This window comes from Acomys minous (assembly GCF_964271855.1).
Source record: "Acomys minous genome assembly, chromosome: 9".
Classification (NCBI taxonomy): Eukaryota; Metazoa; Chordata; class Mammalia; order Rodentia; family Muridae; genus Acomys; species Acomys minous.
The window spans coordinates 54,012,453-54,036,526 of record NC_140490.1 but is presented as its reverse complement, the minus strand read 5'-3'; the positions used below and the strand labels follow the sequence as shown (position 1 = coordinate 54,036,526).

Sequence of the window (24,074 nt, the reverse complement as noted above, 5' to 3'; positions counted from 1 at the left end):
CTTGTAGCTACTTAAAGTGGTTGTTGCGCAAGCATAAGGTCCTGACCTCAAGCCCCCAGCACCCAGGTAGAAAACCGAGTATGGCAGCTCACATCTGCCACCCCAGCACTCTCGGGCAGGGACAGGGGGTAAAGGGGGCCCCAACTCGCTACCTAATCTAGACTTGAGTGGCAAGTGCCGGCTTTAATGAGAAAGCTTGTCTCAAAAGCTAAGGCACAGTCAGATGGAGGAAGACACCTGACATCGTTTCTAGCCTCCACATACCAAGCAGACTTGAGCACCCACAAGTTCATGATCACACAAAACTAAAGCCTCAGGCCCTTTGAATTAGGACCACACCCTTAAGGCCTCCAGTAACCTGAATTCCTTCCCTAAGGTCACATCCGCAGACATCATAGTTAGATTACACAACCGATACCTAATATTTTACAGTGCAGATTAAATTAAATTAAACAGGTTGCCTGGCAGAGGCTTTTATCTCCCAGTGGTCTGCTGTCTGGTGACTTTGTTGTTGTTGTTGTTGTTGTTGGTGGTGGTGGTGGTGGTGGTGGTGGTGGTCATTTTCAGCCCCTCCATTCTCTCCTTCAGGTCCCTCCCTCATCCCTCCGTCATCCCTCCCTCATCCCTCATCCCTCGTCATCCCTCATCCCTCATCCCTCATCCCTCATCCCTCATCCCTCATCCCTCTTCCCATACACCTCAAGGGAGGGGAATCCCAACCACAACAACAATCCACCTCAGCACATCAAGCCACATCAGCACTGAGCTCATCCTCTTCCACTGAGCTCAGGCAAGGCAGTCCCACCAGGAGGCAGTGATCCAAAACACAGGCAACAGAGTCCATGGCAAAGACAAGCCCAGCTCCCCACTGAAGACCGAGCTGCCCTTAAAGAGAATCAATTAAAGCTCCTCAACAGGAATCAAACCTCAAAGTGCCAGCTGTGGGCAATGCATCCAAATCACCTTAGAGTTCGGTTTATTTGAAAGATAGAGTCTTGCTCTCATCTCAAATCAATCAAACCCCACACCCTTATGAGGACCAAGATGCCCACTGCTTACATCTGTGTAGGGGACCTAGGTCCAGTCCATGCATGGTTGGTGCTTCAGTCTCCACAGGCAACCGTGGGCCCTGGTTAGTTGACTCTGTGGTCTTCTTGTGGAGCTCCTGTCTCCTCTGAATCTTTTTATCCTTCCCCCCACTCTTTAAAGACTCACTGCACCCCACCCATTGTTTGGCTGTGAGTCTCTGCATTTGTTTCCATCAGCTGCTGGACAGAGCCGTTCAGAGGACAGCTGTGCTAGGCTCATTTGCAAGCATAGCAAAGTACCTTTAACAGTGTCCGGGGTCACTATCTTCCATGGGGTGGGTCTTAGGTTGGTCCAGGCATTGGTTGGACATTTCATCATCTCTGCTTTATTTTTATCCCTGCACATCCATGTGTGGGATGAGTGTTGGATCAAAGCTTTTGTGGGTGCATTGGTGTTCCCCTCCTTCCAGTAGAGTCTAGTGACTGAAGGGTCACTTCAGTCTCCATGACCTTTGCTACTAGGAATCTCAGCTAGATCCACCTTCATATCTAAGCCAGAAGCCTACCCTGTCGTAGGTCTCCAGTTTGTCCCCTAGTAAGGGGCATGGGGGCTGACTCTGACATGGACTCTAGTGCCTGCTTTTCAATCACTTTCCTCTGGTGGGGATGCCTTGCCAGGTCACAGAAGAAGAGGTTGCACTCAGTTCTGATGCTACTTGGTATGCTGGGGGTAGGTGGGTAGTGAAGGGGCTCCCGTTTTCTGAGGAGTAGGGGAGGGGAATGGGGGAAACAGAGAGGGAGGGTGGGACCAGGAGAAGAGAAGAGAGGGCCTATGGCCAGGATGTAAAGTGAATAATTAAAAGCAAAACCCCCGTGCCAAGGTAGGGCATCTTGGGTATGACAATGCTTTAAAAGTTTAGACGTACCTGCATGAAGCATATTAACCCAAAGAACTCTTTACCAATCCCACTGGCTGAACTATGAACATAGGGTTACCCGCTATCTTTTAGAACTACTATATTTTAGTATAAAGGCACCATTAGACTTCCAAATGGAACAGAACCTTCTGGGTGCCCAGTCCATGCTTCTATGAGAGCATTCTGACCAAGGTCCAGCTGGCTTGAGAGTGTTGCCCCTTTAATCTGGAGCTAGTCACAGCTTTCAGACCCCCAAATTCAACCCTCTTACCCTCTGCACACCGTGCCTTCAGCCCATGGATCATTATGCCTCCTGCTCAAGATATGAAGATGTATACCCACCACCGCTGGGCTATTTGTTTGTAATCTTATCCTGCACTAGAAAAATGGGATTCAAAGAAACCAGAGCTGAAGTCACTACAGAACTTCAACGTGCAAGCCCCTTCCACAGCATGGTAGGTAGTGGAGCGCTGCTGAGGACGGCATGGTCCAACAGAAGCAGGATTCTCGCTGCCTAGAGGACAGCTAGCTCTCTCCTCCTCTCTTCCTTAGCTCCTCCTATAAGGTATTAAGCATGAGGTATTAGCATACCAAGTTTTCTTCGATTAATAGGGCACGAACAAAGCTTTAACCCATGATCTGCCACAGTTTCATTTTCCTTCACAGTCTTTTTTCCATCCACCCCCCCACACACACACACACACACATACACACACTTAAAAAATGTTCTAGGAGATTGCTATTAGAGTCATTTGCTCTGCCTGGGGGCTAATTACTCTATTTGGTTCATTTTTGAAAATATTATGTTACATCCAAAGGCAAGAAATTGATGGTGGCTTGTTGCAGGTCCGCTTATGTAATTTCCGAGAGATTAAATTAGTTAATCAGAAATTATGTGGGTTAAAATAGATCCATCGGTTTCTAAATCTACAGTAGAAAATTGCTTTTTAAAAAATAATTTGAATGGTGTGTTGTTTAAATATATTTTAGTCTATTCTCTCAACTGTGAGACTTGAGTTTTAACAGTGCTATAGGAAAATAATGAGTAACAAAAGAAAACACAGAGAATAGAACGCAAGCACCCATGTGTGACCTCTTAGAGATGAGCCAACAGCATGCACCTCAAGAAATGGCAGGGACCCATCCAGAGGTCAGGTGGAAGGAATACCTAGGAACTCTGGGTGAGGAAAGACTAAAAAAAAAAAAAAAAAAACTCTTAGCTTCAATCCTTCACAAACATATCTACCATCACGTCTATCTCCTGTGAATTCATAAAAGCAAGAAGAAACTTGAAAAGTGCTGATCGGATCCCTGACGCCGGCTTCATATTCAATACACTGAAACTCAAATTTAGTAGACATGGTCTTTGGTCTAGCTAACTAGCAAGCACACATACAACCCGAGTAGTATGAAGTGACTATGAGTCATGGGGCTTGGGAAGCTGACACCACTATGGAAACATTTTCTCTATGCCTAGAAAATGACATATATACATACATATACATATACACAAACGATAAAATTCATTCACTATATCATAAAATTCATTAATGGTATCTCTGTGCGGGTAGGAGGGATACACATGCCACCATATTGTGGAGAGACCAGAGACTGGATCCTTTCCTTCTGCTATGTGGAGCCCGGAAATAAAACTCAAGTTATCAGGGTCAGAGGCAAGCTCCTTTACACTGAGCCATCTCCTGGGCTGCCTCATTTGTTTTTTGTTGTTGTTGTTGTTTTGTTTTGTTGTTTTTTTTTAATTTCCAGAAGCTAGGGATGGGGGCAGTTATAGGAATGATTTTCTGTAACTTGATGGATGATGGAGCTTCCTTAAAAGCTTGGTGCCTAGATCTACTCCCCTCCCTGACCCTGGACTGGTGTGAGAGGACTAAGCCAACAGCACACGATGGTGCTGGCCTGGAACTCCAGCACCAAGGAGCCCGAGGCAAGGTGAGACAGAATGGCAGGAGTTCCATCAGCTCAAGAACACCTGCAGCAAAAAAAAAAAAATGTGTCATAGCATATGAAAGTTGAAAAAAATTGCATAACGAAACTACTATATGACTATTGTCTAGGTTTCGTAATGGTTAACTATTGCTATATAAATATTCATATGCATTTATATTTATAATTTACATGTCTACATACCAATGCAAAGCTGAAAAGCTCAATCCACCAACATCTGAGACTTCCCTCTTAATTATCTCAGTGTCTATCTCCTTGAAAAAGATGTTTACTTCATTGATACAAAATCATTATCAATCTTCAAAAATTGATACTGATTTAAAAAAAAAACAAAAACAAAGTTACTACTTGTGTTTTTGGCATGGTTGTTTCTCACTTTTAGGGTGGGCTTTGTTTTCAGATGAAGTATCATGTAGCTCAGGCTAGCCTTGAACTCACTATGCAGCCAAGAATGACCTTGACCTCTTGACTCCTCTTCTTTATCTTTCAGGTGGTGAGATTAGTCACCACCCCCAGCCTGAATAGGGACTCTTTTTTTTTTTTTTTTTTTTTTTTTTTTTTTTTTTTTTTTGCAATTTCAGGTAGATAGCAAATCTGAGGTCCATAACGGGCATTCCCACATACTCAACACTGGTCCTGTGCCAGGAGCTACACACCCAGGCTCCTCCACTCTCAAGCCTGCAAGCAATGTACACCTTAGTAAGAAGCGATGACCCCACACTGACGCATAGCCATCATGCCAAGGCCACTGCTGACATGAAGTTTGCTCTGGGTGTCATATAATCTGTAGGTTTGGGCAAATGAATCTGACAACAGAGTGCCATACAGTGTACTTTCATAGCCTTAAACAGTCCTCTGGGCTCCCCCTTTTCCCCTCTCCCTGACCTCAAACACTGACAGCCATTGATTTTTTTCACTGTTCCCACAGATCTGCTTTTCCCAGAGTGCCGTACAGTTGGAATCACCAGGATGTAGCCTTTCCTGATAAGTTTTCAGTTCTCATGTAATAAGAAACCTTCAGAGCTCTTCATGGCATCAGATGGCTTTGACAACCTCATTTCTTTTTACTGTTAAAGAACATTCCATTGTCTGGATGTACCACAGGGTATCCATTTACCACGTGAAGAACATCTTATTTGCTTTTGAGGTTTGGCAATCAGGAATAAGGCTAGCTGCTTCTGGATTAAAAAAATGGCTGATGGTATCTGATATGTCCATGGTGAAATTTTTGCATGGACATAACCTTTTCTTATGCCAAGACATGTCAATAGTTTCTGTTAGGAGCCTAGAGAGATGGCTCAGAGGTTAAGGGCACTGTCTGCTCTTCCAGAGGTCCGGAGTTCAATTCCCAGCAACCACATGGTGGCTCACAACAATCTATAATGAGATCTGGTGCCTTTTTCTGGTGGGGAGGCACACATGTGGGCAGAACATTGTGCACATAATAAATAAATCTTTAAAAAAAATAGTTTCTGTGAATAGTGGAGAAGTTATTATGCACAAAGCACTTAATGTCTGGTGCTCAGTAAGGGATGTAGAGTCTAAGCTATGATTATAAGACAGGAAAAGGTCTTGAGTTTAATGTGTACATGAATTTCCTAGAGGGTTTCCATTAAATTATACAGTTGAAGGTTCCCATCACAGAGACTATGAGATGTTAAGTCTGTATTTGTACTCAGGAGTATCCATTTTAATTAGCACCTCAGGTGTCCCAAGAGAAGGTGATGGGCCATACTTGAAAAGAGCAGCAGTGTTGGATTTCATCGGAGGAGTCCCAGAGATAATGATATGAGGAGCATAGCATGCCAGAAAACAAAACAGACATTATGAGGGAGCCTAAGCAGCCGGCCAAATAACAGGGGAGTCAGTCTCGCGGGACCGCTATGAATACAACGGTTGCACATTAAGTGGGGAGGGAAGACACAGATATAAAATACCAACTTCCTGGTTTGTGTGTCTGTAGGGGTGTGGGGGTGCATGTGTATAATGTGTGTGTGTGTGTGGTGTGTATCTCTGTCTATTCATACATGCATGTGTGCACACATGTGCACACGCACTCTTGTCTGTGTTTGCACAAACCACATAACCCCTGTTCTTCTAGATCATACCCTGCCACAGGAGCCCCCAAGGCATAAGCCTTTGAAATTTTAAGTGCCCATAACACAGAAAAGTCATGTAGAGTAATTATGTGAGGAAAAAAGCTTTATGAAATAATTCATGAGTTGCTTCCTTAGAAACGCATTTAGCAGACAGATGTGATCTACTGTCTTCTTCCAAGTCTTGAGCAGGTGCACAGCACGCAGTAGTGGTTGGAGCATGGTGCCCTGAATCTGCAGTTTCTTACACTGCATCCTGGTCAGCTCAGGCTTATAACATTTCCATCACCCTGAACATTCGTCATTTAGTTGTGTGGAGAACATGCCATGTCCTCATGCCTAGCTACTTTGAAGCAACAATCAATGATTTATTGTGTCCTGTTCATCGCTTAACTAAAAATAAGTTGGATTTTGAAAAAAAAATTGAGCTTATGTTCTTTTTTCTTTAATTTGTCTATTTATTATTTATATAGTGTTCTGTCTGCATGTAGGCCTGCAGGCCAGAAGAAAGCATTAGATCAACATTATAGATAGTTCTGAGCCACCATGTGGTTGCTGGGAATTGAACTCAAGACCTCTGGAAAAGCAGTCAGCGCTCTTAACCACTGAGCTATCTTTCCAGCCCCAAGAGTTTATGCTCTTAACCTCCATTCATGTGAGAACTGGAGTAGAGTATGTCTGTCTCGTGATAGCCTTCAAAACAGTGGATGCCAGAGGGCTTCCCTCTAGATGACTAAACTTGTGTGTGTGTGTGTGTGTGTGTGTGTGTGTGTGTGTGTGTGTGTGTGTGTGTGTGCATATGTGTGTGCAGGTAGAGGCCTTGGATCCATTTCAAGTGTCTTCCTCCGTTGCTTTCTGCTTTATTTTTTTGAGTGGCCTGTTTAGTAAACCCTAGAGCTCTGCCTGTCTTGGCCTCCGCAGAACCAAGGAGGTTACAGATGTACACTGCTGGACCCAGCTTTTTGGTTTGGTTTGGTTTGTGTTGTGTTGTTGTGTTTGCTTGGAATACGTGCTCAGCTGTTAGTGTTTTGTAGGGCTAGCACTTTACAGACTGGACTATTCCCCTCCCCGCACCCCCCAGCCCCACCCCGCCTTGGCTTTGAACTGTCTTCATGGAGTTAAAGACAGCTCTCCAACATGAAATAGGACAAATAATTCAGAACAGGAGCTAAATGAAGATCATTTGTTTCCAGGTGATACTGCTCACAGCTCCTCGCCAGCGTCGCAGAAGATGTTGGTTTCTGCCGAGCACAGCTTATCTTTGCTCTAATTATCTGGTTAATGTGTCATAACCCTGACTCTGCCAAACCCTGAGTGACCTTGACATAGTTTCTTGAAAATACCTCAGTTTCTCTGTTCGCAAAATGAGAGTAGTAATTCTTGACACCTTTATATTCCACGGAGGTATTTCAAAAATTAATGAGCCATGAAAGCTCTGAGCTCTGCCGATCAAAATCATGATGGGACTACAAAGAGTTATTTTTATTTACTAACGGCACATTTTGATTGTGCCACTAATGAGCACTGTGCTCTGCAATAACTTACCCAAGAGGAAAAGCAAAACCACAACAAACCAGGAGGTAGATGGTAAGAAAGCCATTTCTCTCAGTATTCAGAAATAATCCTTGTTGATATTAATTAATGTTACATGGACATCTTGAAAGCCAGGTTTTCTGCAGTAAGATTGCTTGGTAGAGACTCCATTGCACATAGCCTTAACACCCTGTGTCTAAAGGGTTGAGTGTCTTGGGAATTAATTTTCCTGGAAGTCATATAATGTGAATGAAATTCACAGGGCAGCATCCTTACGCAGTCAAAACATAGACATTAACATAATGTTTGCAAAACCTCCTTTTGTTGATATTTCACAAGGAGTTGTAGTGCCCTCTCTGTCAGACGTGCACACGTGTAAATTCTGCGTCACTGTGCTGTCGGGATGAAGGGAATCTGAACTTTTATTTAGAGAAGCTGAGAGACAAATCACCAGTGTTTCTGGGACCTTACAACCATGAATCTGAGTTTGTTCTTGCCTCCGTCTGGAACTACAGTCTGTTTTACCACTGAGGAGTGTCTGACATGTTAAACGCTCAGAGTGCGCCATCTAATCGCCACAAAGGTTCACGCTCAATAAGCATTTGGAAAGACTTCGCTTCCCCCAAATTGATCAATGGCACAGAATCAGCATGATACCAGTAAGGCTTCAGACGGCTGGAGAGGCGTTTATAAATATTTAGCAACAAAATGAGGAGCTTCGTTTTACTTTGTGTCTTCTCAAAAGTGCATGTCAAAAATCTTCTCCCAGGAAGACTGAGAAGCACTTTGGGCATCGGATAGCAGTAAGGACAACCTCTCAGGGCCTGGCCATGCCCCGCCTCTCAACAGCAGCTCAGCCCCAGGCCTCTGGCCTGTCCAAAGCCTTTGCCTAAAATAAACGAAGCACTCAGCCACAAGAAGCACTTGAGCTAAAACCCTTGTGAAATAAGTACACTTCCCAGTACTCAAGGTGAATGAATTTTTCATGACCTAAGATCTATGTAGAAAAGTTGCATGAAAATCTAGTGTTTTGAACAAAGACTGTTACAGACCGACCTGGGTGCCTTCATACTTCTTTTTTTAAAGATGAGGCCTCTGACAGATGATTGGGTTTAGGTGAAGCCACAAGGATGAATCCTTTTCATAGAATTAATGACGCTACGGAAAGAGGAGACAGAGGCCTGGGTCTCTGTCTCTCTCTCCCCATCACAGGAGAGCACGGAGTGAAAGGCACGGGCTATCCCCTCACCAGGAAGAGACCCTCACCAAAATGCCCACACAGGAAGCACCCTGATTCTGAATTTACAGCCTCTGGAGAAAATGATGGACATGGTGACCCAGGTGCTGGAGAGAGAGAGAATGTGGGGTTCGTTTTGCTTTATTTTAGCGTGGTATCCATTTTGACACTAGTAGGGTTTCTTTTTTCTTACAATGGGGCAATACATGTAAGGTAAGTAAAGTGCAGATATTTAAGTTCATTAAATCAAGGTTTTCTTTACTAAGTAGAGGTGTCATGGGAGCATGACGGAGGAAGTTCTCCAGCTGCACTGCCCACCTCTACCTCACAGACACCACCTAGCCGTGACCCACTGGCTACACCAGCATGGACTATGTCTGGAATTGGTGGCGAGGTTGCGTCGCCCACATAGACCACAGTCTGAGAAAATCTCTAATCGAACAGTTAGAGGACAGTTCTCTTGATGCTGCCCTTCCGTGGGTTGACAGAGATTGCGCTGGAGTCATGGTTTCTACAGCAGAGAGGGGGATGGTTAAAGATAGACCTTGACGTCACCATCATCCCAGGGTTTTCACAAAAGGCCTCGTTCCTTTGTCCCACAGGAACTGTTGAGGATACTTGCAAGACTAGTATGTAACTCTGCCCAGTACTCAAACACCTTCAAAAAAAGGTCCTGAAAAGGAGAAAATGGTTCCAACTTAACTTTATGAGGTTATCACTGGTACTAAAGCCAAAGGCATTATAAGAGAAGAAAATTATACAACAGCATCTCTGACAAACACAGACACAAATATCCTCAATACAGTATCAGCAAATGTAATTGAAGAACACATGAAAAAAAAACTTTTACCATGATCAAGTGGCACTGGGTCCTCTAATGAAAGGACACGTCAACACAGGCAACGCAATAAATACTTTGTAAAATATAAGATGCAGTTTTGTAACCATCTCAATAGACACTAAATAGAAACCCAAAAGCTGTCATCTTGAAAATCCAACACTCTTTCACAGAAAAAAAAAATCTCTCAGTATTTTAAATACAATAAAAGTCAGATATGACAACCTCATGGCTAACATTAGGGACAAGATAAGGACGGGTACCTGTTCTTGCCACTCTTCCTCCACTTAGTACTGGCAATATCCCAGCTGGAGCAATTAAGCAATACAAAGTAATAAAGACCAGTGGAAATGTGTTTTTATTTGATGAAGACATGCTCATGCATTAAAAAAAATAAAAGCTAGCAAAAAAAAGCTCTTAGAAAGTTTATTTTTAATGAAATTTCAGGATACATGACCAACATATAAGCCTCAGTGGCTAACAAAAGACCACCTAATAAATAAATTAGAAAAAAATGACTTCTTTTGTAATAGAAACAGTTGGGGTGAACTTAACCAGTTCATTTTTAAAAAAAGAAAAAAGTCCTGCATCCTAAGCCCTATAAAGTTCTAATAAAATAATTTGAAGAAAAGAAAAATCAATGGTAAATTAGCCCATGTCAATTCACTAAAATAATTAACTGTGAAAGTGTCCATAGTGCACAAAGAAGTCTGTAGATTCATGCAATCTCAACCAAAATTCCAACGTCATTTCTCACAGAAATAGAACATTCCTGTGTTATTGTGTAACTTTAGAGAATTTTAAAGGACCAAAATAACAAAGAACCACCAGAGATACCATGACTCTGGATTTCAAGGCCGATCATAGAAGGATCTTAACCCTGACACCATCTGATTGGCTTTAAAACAAACGCACTGACCAAGGGAATGAGATAGAATCCAAGAAGTAACCCTGCACTTATGGCCCATAATGTGACAAAGGTGGCAGGCAACACCAGAGACAAAGGACCTTTCTCTCAGTCAGTGGTGTTGGAAACTGTGACAGCCATATACAGAAGCATGAGGCTCAGTCCTCACCTGACACTAGATCTGAAAGTCAACCCAAAATGAATTAAGACTCAATGAAAGACTTGAGACTAAAAACTACAGAGGAATGCATCCTAAGGAAAAACTGTATGTCACTGATCTCACTTAGGATTTTTCTCCATATGACTTTGAAAGCACAAACAACAAAGGCATAACTGAAGAGTAATATTTCACCCAACTTAAAAACTTCTGTAAAAAGGGGGGAGCAAGAAAGAGAAGAGGACAACTTACAGAATCATAGAAACTATTCGCAAGCCATACCTTTGATAAAGGGTTAATATTCAAAATGCCCAAAAAATTTTGAACAACTTAACATTAAGGAAGCAAGCGATCCAGTTTAAAAATAATGAAAGGAATCTCAAAAGACATTTCTCAGAAGAAGACTTGAGCCCAGGTGCAAGAAAGACTCACGAATCACATGGGAAAGGCAAGTGCGGGCTCCCTTCTGTGTGAGGGGCGACCATTTATAAGGTGAGAGGCAATACGTGCTGGAGAGGGCACAGCTGTACCAGTGGTGACAATGGGCTGGAGCCACTTGAAAACTGGGATGGCATCTCCTCAAAGAGAGAGCTAGAGAGCGAGAGAGACAGAGACAGAGAGAGAAGCAGAGACAGAGAAAGAACTGAAAATGAAACCTCTGTATGACTCCTCGTCCTACTTCTGTGCACACACACACACACACACACACACACACACACACGCACACATGCACACACGCGCACACACACACACACACACACACGCATGTGCACACACACACACACACACACACACACACACACACACACACACAGGCACATGGGTCCTTAAAACGCGCTTACTAATTAGCCAAATGTCTAGGTTGTTTATAGCTCCAACTCTGAAGAAACCTGGTTGTCTGCAGCCTGTCAATAGCCGGTACCCAGGGTACAGTAAATATTAAGACTGAAAACACTTCTTCCTGGTAGCCAAAATGTAAAATGAAATTATTTTCTTCCAAATGCAATATTTATTTGAAAACCCACAAAGTACTGCTTTCCTGGATTCCCTGTGCAACTAAATTTGGAAAAACTCTACACTTAGCTGATGAATTTTATTCTTCACCAGGTTGTTTCATTCTCAGACACAAGCTACCTCAGAAAGCTTTCCAAGTGCGCTCTCTCTCTCTCTCTCTCTCTCTCTCTCTCTCTCTCTCTCTCTCTCTCTCTCTCTCACACACACACACACACACACACACACACACACACACACCAATCATCATACACACCAATCATCATAGGCTTTTTTTTCAGATTATAATATAATTATATCTCTTCCTTTCCTTTCTTTTCTCTAAACTCTTCCACATACCCTGTTCATCTTCAAATTCATGACCTCTATTTTTTAGTTGTTATTGTAAATATATATATACATATATATATATTTCTAAGTATGTATGTATTGCTGAATATAACTTGTTCATCTATAGAATGTTACTTGTATATATGATTTTCTCTATCTAAGATCTATATTCTCCTAATTAGTATAAGCAGATTTCAAGAGTGCAGGAAGGCCAGGCACAGTGGTGAATACCTATAAATCCTGGTGCCTAGAAGACGGGGGCAGAAAGATCTCAAGTGTGAGGCCAATGAGATTCTTGTCTCAAAAAAACAACAATAAAATGTACAGCATTGTATGTCTAGGTTATTCACAGACACTACACCTTTTTGCACAAGAGGACTGAGCATTTATGTCTCTTGGTATTGGTGAAAGGTCCTGAAACAGATCCACCCTACCCCCACCCCCACCCCCACACTCACAATGGACACCAAGGAACTATTATAATTCCATCTATGTTAAAGTGGAAATTTTTGGAGAACTACTGGGAAAGCAATGCTACAGTGTGAAGACACATGTATGATACATACGTATGTTTTCCTGGGTGTTTATTTGGCATTAAACAACCAATCAGTGTGCTCTTCCCTGGGAAAGATCTCTTCTTCCACCTCCAACTTTCCTCAGTTGTCTATAATTTTTAGTAGCTTTATGTGTTTATAAAAAGAAGTTTCTCCATGATGACAATAAAAATATAACGATAAAATAATGTTTGTTATTGGCATAACTCTTAAGGCATGAACCCCACTGGTTGCAGGAGCCTTGGCATCCACTTTTCCAACATCCCACCTTCCCTTGGGCCATCTCTTCTGATTCCATCACGACCTAAGATGCTCTAGACTTGATAGATGTCTGTAGCAGCTTGCCAAGCAGATTGCAGGCCCACCCCCACATGGAAACTGTTCTACTTGGGCTACTAACATGGTCATGGCAATGGCCATGCTGCATGGGCTCTCAGATGCAGCTTTTGTTTTAAGATATCAGCAAATTACACTGTTCTTCTTCAAGCACTTCCAGATGCCTGCAGGTGACTCCTGTCAGCTCATCCATGCCTCCATCCTGATGTTCTCTGTTGCTCCATGTGTGTCTTACTGCTGACATGGCTCTGAATTAGATCACATATGCAGGTACTGGAGGGCAGGATTTGAATATACCCAAGTCAATCCACTACTGGACTCTTAGGAAGATCTGGATGTACTTGTTAATTCGGGTCACTGACATGAGAAAGCTCAAAATAGACATACCCTTAATGAACCCAGCATGTTCCACTCTAAGTGGCAAAAAGGAATAAATTAGGCACCATTATGGAATCACCACATTACTGATTAGAGAATGTCACCTGCCCACTCCAACTATGGTATGTCTTTGACCTTTGAAGTCAATGATACTTCAGTTCATGAACTATTACTATACAAGACATCATTGAGAAAAATCTTTCTCACCTGATGAAATTTTTGAGTAATCATACATTCCATAATTGTATACACACACACACACACACACACACACACACACACACACACACACACATACACACACACAACCTGGAGTGACACAAAGAGGACTCTTGCATCTTTATTTGAGATTGATAAAGAGACTAAATAGAAGCAGGATTTCTCTTCTCCTTCATGGGCCAAAGCCCACCATGTTACACATCACACATCTCTAACAGGTGTCTCTGAAATCACAGCAATTAGAATGTTCAATTTAAATCCTTGCATGGTGACTTCGGATACTAGAATATTCAAGTCTTAATGCTGTTCTGTACAAACAACTCTAAGTGGTTTGTTCATTACACTCAGACTAAGTTGACTGTGGCTGAGCTTCTATGATAAGGACTTCCAAGCCCTCTAGAAGTGACCACTGCAACACACACCCAAACCAGATGAAGTACAACTACATTTTTGCAAAGGCCAAGCCAGCTCTGATGATTGTTAATAACTTCTGCCTGATAAAATATATGTGGAAGGATATGAGCAAAGTCTCAGAAAGTGACAAATCAAGGCAAACGTCCTACTGAGGTGAGCCGGGAAGCAACATCAGTAGACACTGGGCAGGGCTGATGTCTTAACTTGTCATTTTAACAGCAGACCATCAAAGGGATTGGAAATGTTTTCATTGCTGACCTGTCCTGATGGAGAGCCTGCAAGCCGAATGATGCCTCGCGGAGCTCGCCTCTCAGACTCCTCCGTGTGTGCAGGGGTGGCTTCCTCAGCCTCCTCGTGAGTACTGGAACGGCTGAGTGCGTCCCAATCTGTCATCCCTTCCTTCTTCCTTCTTCCTGTTGACCACAAGATCACATAGAATCTCATTCACCTTCATTATTTTAACATTGACCAGGTACAGATACTTTGACTTCATTTCTTTCTTATATGGAATAAGAGGGTTTTATTATCCACAGTTCAATAACTTTTTTTTTTTTTGCATGATTCACTGGGAAACCAGAAGTATTACAGTTTAAACATTAAACACCATCTCCATTGTTTTTCCTGTGATGTTGCAAAGTGGCAAAGGACCGTTGATTGCCTTCTTCTCTCTTGCCGAGCGTAGCCTGAAATATTCATATGGTTTTTGGCCATGTGCTAATGTCACTTGCTGTCTTACACATCTTACTTGGCACTGACTATAATACTGATCCAGCTTGGGATGTGACTGCAGATAGGAGAGGCAGGGTGACCTCAGATCACTTCCCCAAGCCCAGGTCTCTGAGACAATCCCTGAGCTCTACAGACACACACACAGAGAAGCACTTTATTTGGCTGACCTTGTTTGTACAGTAGTGCCAGCATTTACGTGAACGGTACTCACACTTCAGCTCTGGGACATCTGAAAATGAGATCCTCTACAAAGCACTGTTCAGTTACCTTGATATTTGCTATAAACAGAAAGTGCCTTACATCTTCAAATCTTAGCCATATGCTCAAAAAATGTAACACTTTCCCATGCCTTCACCATTAGCATTTTAGCAGCGACCAGAAAAAGGGAGCTGCTTTGACATAGGGTAAAGAGGTGTAGGATACTGAGGGCTGGGTCAAGCATTCAGAGGGATATTTATTGGTTACCATCTGTGCTACCTGTTGCAGTGTTACCTTGTAGAAAACTTTAAATATCATATGATCAGTTGTATCTTTATGTACAAAATGACTGATAAAGTGCCTGACCATGTTACAAATGTTGCAAGATATCATTAAGGCCATGAAAGATTTAAGAAGACCCATCCGTTATGGTCTTGGGTGGATTCAAGGGGCCATGACTAAAGAGCTGTCAAAAGGAGAAGGAGGCAGGAAGCACTGCATTCAACCTGAAGCCGCCAAATCAAAAACGGGAAAGGACACTTAGGGATCTGACCCTAGCACTGCCGCATTTGCTGCCCGGTTGGTGTGTCCACTTGATGAGGCTATGACACCTCATCGTTTGGACAAGCACCAGCTTGATGGCGGCTGTGAAGATCTTTAAACGTAATTGACATCTAAATCAATACCTTGTGAGCTAACCCATCCTGGGGCCACATCTGTTAGCACTAAACTCCTTATCACACTGTCTCACTCTCAGTAAATGTTGTGTCCAGGGATATAAATAGCTATGTTTTATAGCATGTTCACCTTTAAGTTTGGACTGAGGTAACTGCAACGTGAATACTGACGTACTGCATATCCATAGGCTTTGCGAGGGAAACCCAAACTCAGAACACGATGATATCTAGATGTTTAGATATATTTTTGACATTTAAAATCTTAAAGAGAGATTAAAATATCACTTAAATGGATCTCTTTCTCCTAGTCAGAGAACTAGGAATGTACATTCATAGTTAATGTGTCAATTACAATATTCCTCTCCTAAGGACAAATTATGTGAGATTTTTATTGGGCTATTTTTGATTTGGCTCCTCTGATTCTGTTGCTTCTCAGTCCCTTATCCATGAGTGGGACAATTCTGAGGTGACTTATTCTGAAAGGTCCTTCCAGCATCCTCACTCTCCATGCTACTCTAGACCTCCCCTTTCTGTCTTTACCTGTAACTCCTTGCAGACCAGTGTTAGAAAAGGAACCCATTGTAGAGGACGGGGGATGCTAAGACTTCTGAAGTGGCTGGAATGTTTGTGAAACTGACATAAAGACTCATGAAGTTAGAAGCTCCTGCTCCTTGTCCACTCCAGATGGTTTTGTTCAAGTATCAGGTGACCTACACATTTTGTTTCCTCGCCATGAGCCAGCACAGATCACATTGCATGTTGCGGAAGCATGCCTTCAGACCAGTATTTCCTCATGCTTTATAACTCTTGGTGGGAGGGTAACAAAACATATAAAGTTTATATATAGCTCATAAAAGAATCTTATTTGGAAGCTAACAGTGAGCTGTATCCAATGCAGAGATGAGCAATTTCATGCCAATGTATTTAGTACCCCATTGAGATTACTATAGAATCTTTATCTTCCGAAGGCATGCAGCATACATCCAAACCCGGGCACTGCCTCTTTGTAGCTCTGCACATTTGGGGAGAAGTTTCTTACATAAAATTCAACAACTCAATGCCCTTACCCATGATGGAGGAGCATTGTGAGAGTTAACATGGTAATGAAACTTCCTGCTAGGACTACAGGAAACACTCGGCAAAGGATGCCGTATATTTAGTTTAAGTCTCCAACATGCAATGGGGGTGCTAAGAAGAAAGAGTATGTCATATTTCATTACTCTTTATTTTCATAAAGATGTATTTTGTGCCAAGAAATAGACATTGAACATAATCTGTGAGTCAAGTACTGTGCCAGATCCTAAGGTTGTCTAAGGCTAATGCAAATGAAAGCCATGAAACAATTATTGCAATCAATATAGATCTAATAACTTAGAGAACGACAAGGAAAAAAAAAAGAAATGAGAATAGGAGCCAAAGTTTGACCTTAAGCACGTCAAGTCTACAGATTTCAGCACCTTTTGATGAAAGGCTAACATTTAAACTCTAAAGAAATGATATGACTCATCAAAATACGGGTGGACCAATGGGGTGAAAGCCTTAATGGAACACACTAAGCTTTCTCCGGAAAGAAGTCTCTGTAACACCCAACATCGAAATGTTCTTGAGATTCCAGCCTACTGCCCTGCAAACGTAGAACTTGACCATGGCATCAGTTCCTACCTACTTCATAGAAATATTCACCTGTGTTTACAGCCTGTCATCTTACACTACAGATAAGATGTAAGCCTCTACAATTCAGTACACTGCCCCCCCACTGTCCCCCACACATAATGTAATATGCATGCATGCATATGCAGTCAGTTTGTGCTTACATATTGCTCACTGACATTTAGAGCAAATACAGGCTACATAACTTTTATGTTAAAACAAAGATGCTAATGATGCTAAAGATGCACGAAATACACAAGACCCAGAGGCCTTTTTCACAAAGACCCTCCAGGAATGTCTCTCTAATTGATGCCATACAGGCTACAGAATTTAGGATTAGGATTGTCATGTTCATGAAATATGGGCCGCAGGTCAATCACTCATGTTGGGCAAAGTTAAGTGACTAAGAAAGGAGATAACGTGGCCCATGATTCCAGAATGGGACAGGAACAGTATAGCAGACTGACCCTGTCACCATCACATTTGTGCTACTATACTCTGGAAACACCTAGGAGACAAACTTCTGGGCATTGTCTATGACAGACTTTTCTAGGTTGGTCTACTATAAGCAGGAAGGCCCATGCAAACTTTGGGCAGCATTGACCCATTGTCTTGGACCCTCAGACTGGATGAAAGAGGAAGGAAGCTGAGCAAGGGCCGACTATGGGTACAACAGGAGTAGCTGCCTCAAGAGATGCTGTGACTTCCTCAGCCTGATGCCCAGGACCTTCAAACTGTGAGCGTAATAAATGCTTCCTTAGCTGCCTCTGCCAGGTATCTCTCACAGCAATGAGCAAAGTAACTCATCCAGTAGATACATAATGGCCTGTCTGCCCTAAGATACAGACTCCAGGTCAACCACAGGGGCAATACTAGCTGACAAGGGAAGAGGTTGACTCAGGTTGAATCTCCGCTACCTGAACCCATGAGTTCCCAAACATTCTAAAATCCAAAATTGTCAGATGTTGACACATTAATACAAGTTCTAAGGTCTTTGGCATGAACCCCATGCATATAATCATTAAAATCCTTGCTAAGTTACCTCCCAGATATTGGGAGATGTTTCCAGAACCAATAATGGATTTAACTCGGGTTTCACTCCCAGCATATTCCATAACACATATGCAAACATTTCAAATTGGAAAAATGACCTAAAGTCTAAGATGCACTCTTAATAAGGGACACTCAGCCAACATCATGTTTTTTATGAACTTGCCTGTCTACTATCTGCACATCTAACATAGCAGAGGAGACATATTTCCTAGTCAGGGGATCCTCATTCTACCGAGCTATGTGTAATGCTCTCTCAGGGCTGAAAGACCAGCTTCAACTAATAATTGAGTTAACTTGTTTCCCAGCAGCCACTGGGGTCTACTCTAGCCTCTAAGGTGTAATCAAGGAAACAACAGATTGAGGTTTTATAGTTCGGCCTGACTGTTTTATTTATTTATATATTTTTTAATGTAAAGAGTTTCGTTGTGACATTTTCAATCAGATGAGTCATTGCAACATTCTTCTAGCTCATCATCCTGGCTCTTGAAGGAGGGGTGAAAAAAAAACTGTTCCTGATTCTCAGCCCTTGTCTTGAAATGGTGTCTTTTGATGGCACCAGTGACTTCTGCATCATGAAAGAGAAATTTTGCTTCACCGGAGAACTGTTTTGTCAATAACCTTTGCTTTGTACTTGCGCCCTCTGATGTGCAAGAATTTAGGCTTCCACCAAGCCAAACACCCTTAACGTCTTCTGGATTGAGCCCGACTCTAAGGGAAGGTTGTAACTGTCCTTATCCTCACGCTTCTCCTCATAAATTCTAGAATGTGCTGCAAATCATCTTCCCAGTGGTAAAGACCTAGCGAACAATTTTATTTTTATATCTTTATTTTTATTTTTATGTAACCACAACCAGATTCAAACTTATAAAAAATGGGTTGGTCTTGAAGATCATTTTGATGAACAAAATAAGTCAGACTCTGTAAGGCAAATGTCATGTGCTTTGTCCCTTGTGATTAATCTGTAGACCGGTATCTACTGGGGGAAGGGTAATGATTTCCTTTCTGCTTCTGGGGAAAAAAAACATTGACCAAAACAAACTTGAGAGGGAAAGGGTCTACTTGGCCCACATTTCTACATCATCACTTATCTTTGAGGAAAATCAAAACAGGAACCTGGAACAGAAACGGAAGCAGAGGCCTTGGAGGAACGCTGCCTACTGGCCTGTCCCCCCTGGCTCACCTAGCTTGCTTTCTTACCCCTCAAGTCCTCCCTGCCTGGGGGTGGCATCTCCCACAGTAGACAGGGCCCTTCCACATGCCCACAGGCCAGTCTGGTAGAGGTGAATCCTCAACTGATATTTTTTCCAGGTGAGTCTAGATTGTGCCAAGCTGACAAAAAAAATTAAACAATGAACATACACACACACACACACACACACACACACAGAGAGAGAGAGAGAGAAAGAGAGAGAGAGAGAGAGAGAGAGAGAGAGAGAGAGAGAGAGAGGACACTATGATGACAGACAAAAAGTTCTAAATGCGAGAATTTTAAAAAGCAGTAAGGAGGGAAAAAAAATCACAAATTTTCAAAATGTTTGAGGATAGCAAGAGATGAGCTAGAATTGAGGAGGCGAGACGGTGAAATGAAATGAAAGTAAACTAAAACCCCATTAATTGTTATGTTGAGAAATTAATCTTGAAAAATGTCAAAGAAGAACAAGTTGTCACCGTGTCTCTGCGCTTTCATGGTTGCAAGCTCAGAGGTCATTTCCTTCACAGGCTGAAGAAGCTGAACTGGACAAATAGTGGGGGCTCAGGTGTGGAGCACGCTGTGCTTAGCTCAAGAATGAACCTTTTAAATCCTAAGAGCAGAGAAGCATTTGCGAGGAACTGCCTCAGAATGGCACCGAGCCTGCAGCTGAAATCAGCTCCTGCGTGCTCATCCCGCAGGGTAGCTGTCCTTGAGAGCGCACCTCCCTCTCTTCCTCCCATCAGCTTGTGTGCAGCTGAGGCCTACCATTTAAATTGTAAGCTGTGAAACGAAACTGGAACCGCACGTGTGATCTTTGCCACCTCATTTTCATGAATGGAAGAGAATATTCTGACACAAAAATTACATACTTAATTCCAGCTCACCCCTTCGGCTGACCTCCATCCGGCACTGCCTTGAGTTTATTTCCTCCTCCATCAATGGGTCAAAGTAATTTCTGCTGTATTCATTTCCTGTGGAAAGTCCACAAGGTAAGGGTCAGTGATTATTTTAGAAGCGCATGAACCAAAATGTTAATTTTGAAATCAACACCAGCATGAAAAGATCGTTTTAGCTACTTTATAAGCTTAATTTTTTTACAAGTTTTCTAGGCCTCTCTCTCTCTCTCTCTTTTTTGTAATTATCATTTTGTAGAAGGTCAGAAAAAGTAATTCAAGAAATAAGTTCCTGCTGACTTTCTGTTACTAAAAAGTTAATGAGAAAATTATCATATGGAGACTAAGAACAGTAATAATTAAAAAGGAAAAAAAATCAAGCTGACCCGTATTACATATATACCCAAGAAATGGGCATAATTGGAGAGGAGTGATACACGTGGACCCTAGTGAGTCTATTTATGGACTTGGATTTTATTAAACATATCATGTTGTGTGCAGAAGTTTGAAATAAACCTGGTCTTGTTTTCATTATGAGAAACTGGTCAAAGTTCCACATAGAAAGAGAAAAGGGGGAAACTAAAAGAAGGAAGAAGGGAAAGAAAAGTGAAGGAGGATAGGAAGGAGAAAGGAAGGAAGGAAAGAAAATGAGGGGGATGGGTGATGGCTCAGTCAGTGAAGTGGCCTCTGCACAAACATGAAGGGCAGAGCAGTGTGGGCTTGCGATCCCGGCACTGCAGAAGTGCAGGCAAAAGGGGCCTTTGGGCTTTCTGACAAATTAGCTGGACTGTTGAGCTTAAAGCTCATTAAGAGACCTTGTTTCAAAAACTAAAGTAGAGAACATCTGAAGAAGACGCCCAACATTGACCTGTGGCCTCTGTGTTCCTGTGTGCACACAGACATGTATACCAACCAGTACTAACACATATATACACATACATATACATATGTCATAGGAAAAAAAAAGAAAAGAAAATGGAAAGGAAGGAAGGGAGAAAGACAGGCAGGCAGGAAGGAACAAATGAATGGATGAAAAAGACAGGAGATGGAGGCCTGTATATAGGTCTATTGGGTGTCAATTTGCATGGTGTGAAAGGAAGTAAAACTGATTTATCCAGAAATTTTATTCAGCGTACATCAATAACCTCAGCTCCACATCTCCAAATTTCTCACCTTCTCTTCCCCCTTGACATTCACTACAGTATCGTCATTGGCTGTACTGCAGAAAAGGATCCACTGTCACTTTTCCAAATCTAGTCTCCTACTTGCCACACACGTACCGGCTGCTAGCGCTTTGCGCTCAGTAGCCCTGAGGAGAATTCAAGGTGCCTCCAACACTGACTTAGAAAGAAGAATACTGTAGCACACCATGGTGTGTTTCCTTCTGTTTCCAAAGCCAAAGGAAGTCCTGATATGGACCTCAATTGAGTTTATGTTTCTAAAGCAAAATTTTCTTTGTTTGTTTGGGAAGGTTTTTTTTTTTTTTTTTTTTGGGCCATTAGTCTCTGGTCCATTGATGTAAGTACAAGAACAGAAAATTTTGCTTTACTATGTGGTCTCAGTAAAGATGAAAAATTAATGTGCTCCAATTGTGTTAATTTATCCATCCACAACTACTGCTTAGGATAAAGCTTGGCGGTTTGTGGCTGGGCCTCTATCTGCAGTGTTCAGCCACTCTTCACTGTAATGGCACACTTGTTCACTGGTTTGCTCAACTCACTTGTTTTCCTCCACCCAGAGAGCACTGGGAAACTGCTTCTTCCAAATATCATCAAAATATCTCTCCTCTATCAAAGAAAAGTTAGTGGCATGTTTCTTTCCACATTGCCACACCAGGACAGCCATCTAGTGAGACTCAGAAGCTTCTGTGCATCACAGAACTCAAGTTCTTGGCCCACCAAAACAAGAAATTAGCTTATGATAGCAAGATCTTTGAAGCCAAACAAAACTAAATCACTTTCAACCAAAAGTCTGTCAGAGTTCACACGGAAGATGATGGTGTTTTGTATCCCAGACTTGAACATCTTTGGCTATAGTATGGGAGGTTCCAAAGTATCTGCTTAGAAGCCATGGAGTGGCTGTTTTGGCGTTGACGTCCCTCCTCCTTCCAGGAAAGATGAAGCGGTCTGTGCCGGAAGGAAGCTTGTACTTTAGGGGTTGTTCAAACTGCTTTCTTCCCTCTTGGGGTTCCATGTTCACGGGATTGAGAGACACCTTTATGTCTACACAGATTGCTCCTGCTGTATTCCATGTGGGTGGGTGATTATGTGAACTATAAATACCATACCTCTAGTAGTTCCTGGTGTGGAATATCACATGTAGTTTCTTGGAAGTAAAGTTGCATGAACCTTCTTGCATATGCCAAGAGGCAGTTCTTACCAATGCTTTGAATTGGTCCCCTTAATATGTCTTTGTATGATATTTTGTATTTATAAGGGCCATATATTGTATAATCCATGTATAATTCTATTACATTTATGCTATGTGCTATATTGTTTTATGTGTTTAGAATCCATATTATATACTATCCATAGTCTGTCTCCCCTATTTGAACAATGTTAAGTGTCCTCTGTAAAGGTGAAGACTTGAGCTTGCTGCTCTCTGCAATGTACTTTTGCCTAGCAAAGAGCCTTGTGTGTGGACACACTTAGAATACGATGTGGATTCATGTAATAAAAAAGCCCTTGATATTCCACCATGAAACCCAGATGCCTTCTGTGTCTCATCTTGGAAAGTTTTCATCATTGTTCGTTCTTTTCATCCTGACCAGTGGCCTCCCCTCTCTGAGTTCCTTCACTACCCTTGCTCCCTCATATCTCTTTTAAGGAAATACTGTCTAAGAATCAAACATATATCTAGATTTTTAAAAATGAAATGACAGGGTTAGAGAGATGGGTCAGTGGAGAGGAGTACTTGTTGCTCTTGGAGAGAACCTGGGCTCAGCTTCCAGAACTAACCTGTTGTTCACAATCCTCGGTAATGCTGGTTGTAGGGGATCTGGTGCCCTCTTCTGACCTCAGTGAGCATCAGGCACACATGTGTTACACATGCATACACACACACACACACACACACACACACACATATACACATACATACACACATACATACATACATACATACATATGCAAGATACACACACACATAAAATAATAAATACATCTTTTTTCTTGAAGACAAAAACTCTATGAGTTCTGCCTGCAGAACACAGCCTGCTAGGAGAGCTGAGTTTTGGTGAGGCTATCTGGAAAATAGGTCCCTGAAGGAAGTCTATGGTTAGGAACAGCCAGGTGCAGACCATGGGCAAAGGGAAGCTGGGGCAAAACCAGGCAGTGCAAAAGCATACATGTTCTTCAGGAACCTCGAGGTTTCTGAGGCACCTAGAGTTTGAATTTACCAGAATAAGCCATGGAATCTAAACTTCTTCATGCATAGTCCCAGAATCAGATTTAACTGATATTGGCACATTGCTGTGTGGTGTTGATTTATTCTGATACATTGATAGACACCTTCGGAGTCTATTGGGTGAATACTAGCTCCTTTCTGTAATTTAAGTCAGTCTTCGAATCAAAGAAGAATGCACTGTCAAATATTAAAATGATCACTCCCCCTGATCCCCGCATTGACTCCTCTTTTTACCTAAAAAGATAAAAGTTTTGGCATGGCAGAGGGAGGGAAGGAAGACCTGGCTTACGGAATCTCGGAACTCTCACAGTTCTAGCCCCCGCTGCTAGTGTTTCACTGGGCAGCATCAGGATTTAA

The 24,074-nt window shown here is 42.2% G+C and overlaps 1 protein-coding gene across 1 annotated transcript in view; it reads right to left on the bottom strand.

Moving 5' to 3' along the window:
- LOC311605843 (uncharacterized protein) overlaps positions 1-24,074 on the bottom strand; it is a gene marked incomplete at both ends in the record, with an annotated part of 342,410 nt that overhangs the window by 229,568 nt on the left and 88,768 nt on the right. Inside the window, 2 exons of the mRNA XM_084796705.1 lie at positions 14,179-14,333; positions 20,304-20,390. Of these exons, the coding sequence (XP_084652831.1) occupies positions 14,179-14,333; positions 20,304-20,390 (242 nt within the window). The remainder of the gene's footprint in view (positions 1-14,178; positions 14,334-20,303; positions 20,391-24,074) is intronic.